This window comes from Palaemon carinicauda, unplaced genomic scaffold (genome assembly GCF_036898095.1).
Source record: "Palaemon carinicauda isolate YSFRI2023 unplaced genomic scaffold, ASM3689809v2 scaffold1741, whole genome shotgun sequence".
Classification (NCBI taxonomy): Eukaryota; Metazoa; Arthropoda; class Malacostraca; order Decapoda; family Palaemonidae; genus Palaemon; species Palaemon carinicauda.
Window position 1 is genome coordinate 5001 of NW_027169305.1, and position 2500 is coordinate 7500.

General features: G+C 32.4%; 1 protein-coding gene across 1 annotated transcript in view; it reads left to right on the forward strand.

Annotated features, from left to right (window-relative positions):
• Positions 1 to 783, forward strand: part of LOC137635786 (uncharacterized) — a gene marked incomplete at its 5' end in the record, with an annotated part of 2604 nt that extends 1821 nt beyond the window's left edge. Inside the window, 2 exons of the mRNA XM_068368229.1 lie at positions 1 to 77; positions 190 to 783. The exon at positions 1 to 77 is cut by the window's left edge and continues 79 nt beyond it. Of these exons, the coding sequence (XP_068224330.1) occupies positions 1 to 77; positions 190 to 783 (671 nt within the window). The remainder of the gene's footprint in view (positions 78 to 189) is intronic.
• Positions 784 to 2500: the final 1717 nt, after the last annotated feature.

A 2500-nucleotide genomic window follows, 5' to 3' on the forward strand; every position in this document is an offset into this window, starting at 1 on the left:
TACAGATCAGATTACAGAGAAGGAATCCTACAGGTCAGAATACAGAGAAGGAATTCTACAGGTCAGAATACAGAGAGGTCTGTCTGTCTGTATAGATTGCCTTACCTTGTGTAAGACCGGGCTCTTGCCTCTGGGCAGCCCGGAGAGAGGGAATTTTACAGGTTAAAATACAGAGAAGGAATAATACAGATCAGATTACAGAGAAGGAATTCTACAGGTCAAATTACAGAGAGGGAATCCTACAGATCAGAATACAGAGAAGGAATCCTACAGGTCAAAATACAGAGAGGGAATTTTACAGTTAGAATACAGAGAAGGAATAATACAGATCAGATTACAAAGAAGAAATTCTACAGGTCAGAATACAGAGAAGGAATTCTACAGGTCAGAATACAAAGAAGTCCTACAGGTCAGAATACAGAGAAGGAATCCTACATCATAGAATACAGAGAAGGAATCCTACATCATAGAATACATAGAAGGAATCCTACAGCTCAGAATACAGAGAAGAAATCCTACAGCTCAGAATACAGCGAAGAAATCCTACAGCTCAGATTACAGAGAAGAAATCCTGCAGATCAGAATACAGAGAAGGAATCCTACAGCTCAGAATACAGCGAAGAAATCCTACAGCTCAGAATACAGAGAATGAATTCTACAGCTCAGAATACAGAGAAGGAATCCTACAGATCAGAATACAGAGAGGGAATCCTACAGCTCAGAATACAGAGAAGGAATCCTACAGCTCAGAATAGAGAAGAAATCCTACAGGTCAAAATATAGAATAAAATGCTTATGCTTCCAAAGGAATATCTCTCTCTCTCTCTCTTTTTGGATCAACTTCTGCCCTAAGTGTGATTCCATGTCTAGCCATCTTTCTTTTCCCATCAGTCCAAGTTCCTTCTTTTTTTGCCATTTCCCGCTTTTATTTCATTTCTCTTCTTCCCTTTGAAGATTAATGAATTTTCCTTTCGTTCTGAGATTCGTGTCTATTTGATTTTTGTGGACTATTATTATTATTATTATTATTATTATCATCATCATTATTATTATTATTATTATGAAATCGTTTACTGTATACTATATATATATATATATATATATATATATATATATATATATATATATATATATATATATATATACATATATATAATATATATTATATATATATATATATATATATAGATATGTATATATATATATATATATATATATATATATATAGATATGTATATATATATATATATATATATATATATATATATATATATATATATAATATATATATATATACTCCACAGATACTCAGTATAAAAAGATTTATATATAATATTGTAGACAGTAATCCCTTTGTGAAAAAGTATACTGCAGCCATTATCAGTATTTGGAGAGAGAGAGAGAGAGAGAGAGAGAGAGAGAGAGAGAGAGAGAGAGAGGAGAGAGAGAGAGGAGAGAGAGAGAGAGAGAGAGAGAGAGTTTCCTACACCCTGAATAAGGAAAAAAGATGAATGTGAATTACCTAAATAAACTTTAATAGAAATTATATAAACTAAAGCTCTCTCTCTCTCTCTCTCTCTCTCTCCTCTCTCTCTCTCTCTCTCTCTCTCTCTCTCTCCTCTCTCTCTCTCTCACGGGGACAGAGAATAAATCTCTTTCAATCAGCTTAGTCAACTTTTGATCAATTCTCGGCCAAGACTTAATGGACTTTAACTGGGCCATATTGTGATAGAATAGATATATTTTCCCCCTGTGAACCACTCTCTCTCTCTCTCTCTCTCTCTCTCCTCTCTCTCTCTCTCCTCTCTCTCTCTCTCTCTCTCTTACATATATATATATATATATATATATATATATATATATATATATATATATATATATAATATATATATATATATATATATATACACATATAAAAAACACGTGTATATATATAGTATATATATATATATATATATATATATATATATATATATTATATATATATATATATATACATATATATATATATATATATATATATATATATATATATATATATATATATATATTACTGTTATTATTACTAGCCAAGCTGAAACCCTAGTTGGAAAAAGCAAGATGCTATAAAGCCCAAGGGCTCCAACAGGGAAAAATAGCCCAGTGAGGAAAGGAAATAAGGAAATAAATAGATTATGAGAACAAATTAACAATAAATCCTTCTACAAACAGTAACAACGTCAAAACAGATATGTCATATAAACTATAAAAAGACAGTCGTTTCTGGTCCACTGTGGGACAAAGACCTCAGACATGTCCCTAGCAATGTTTGTGGTTTGGCTATTTTCATCATCATGCTGGATAACTGCGGATTGGTGATGGTGGGAGTTTTGCATGATTGCTCACAGAAAACCATCTATTATAGATGGCCCCTGACTAGTACAGCTTCAAGAACTATGGAGCATTGTAGAATCCCAACACAGCTATGGACAACTTTGCAAGCCATTTAGGATGCCCCGGG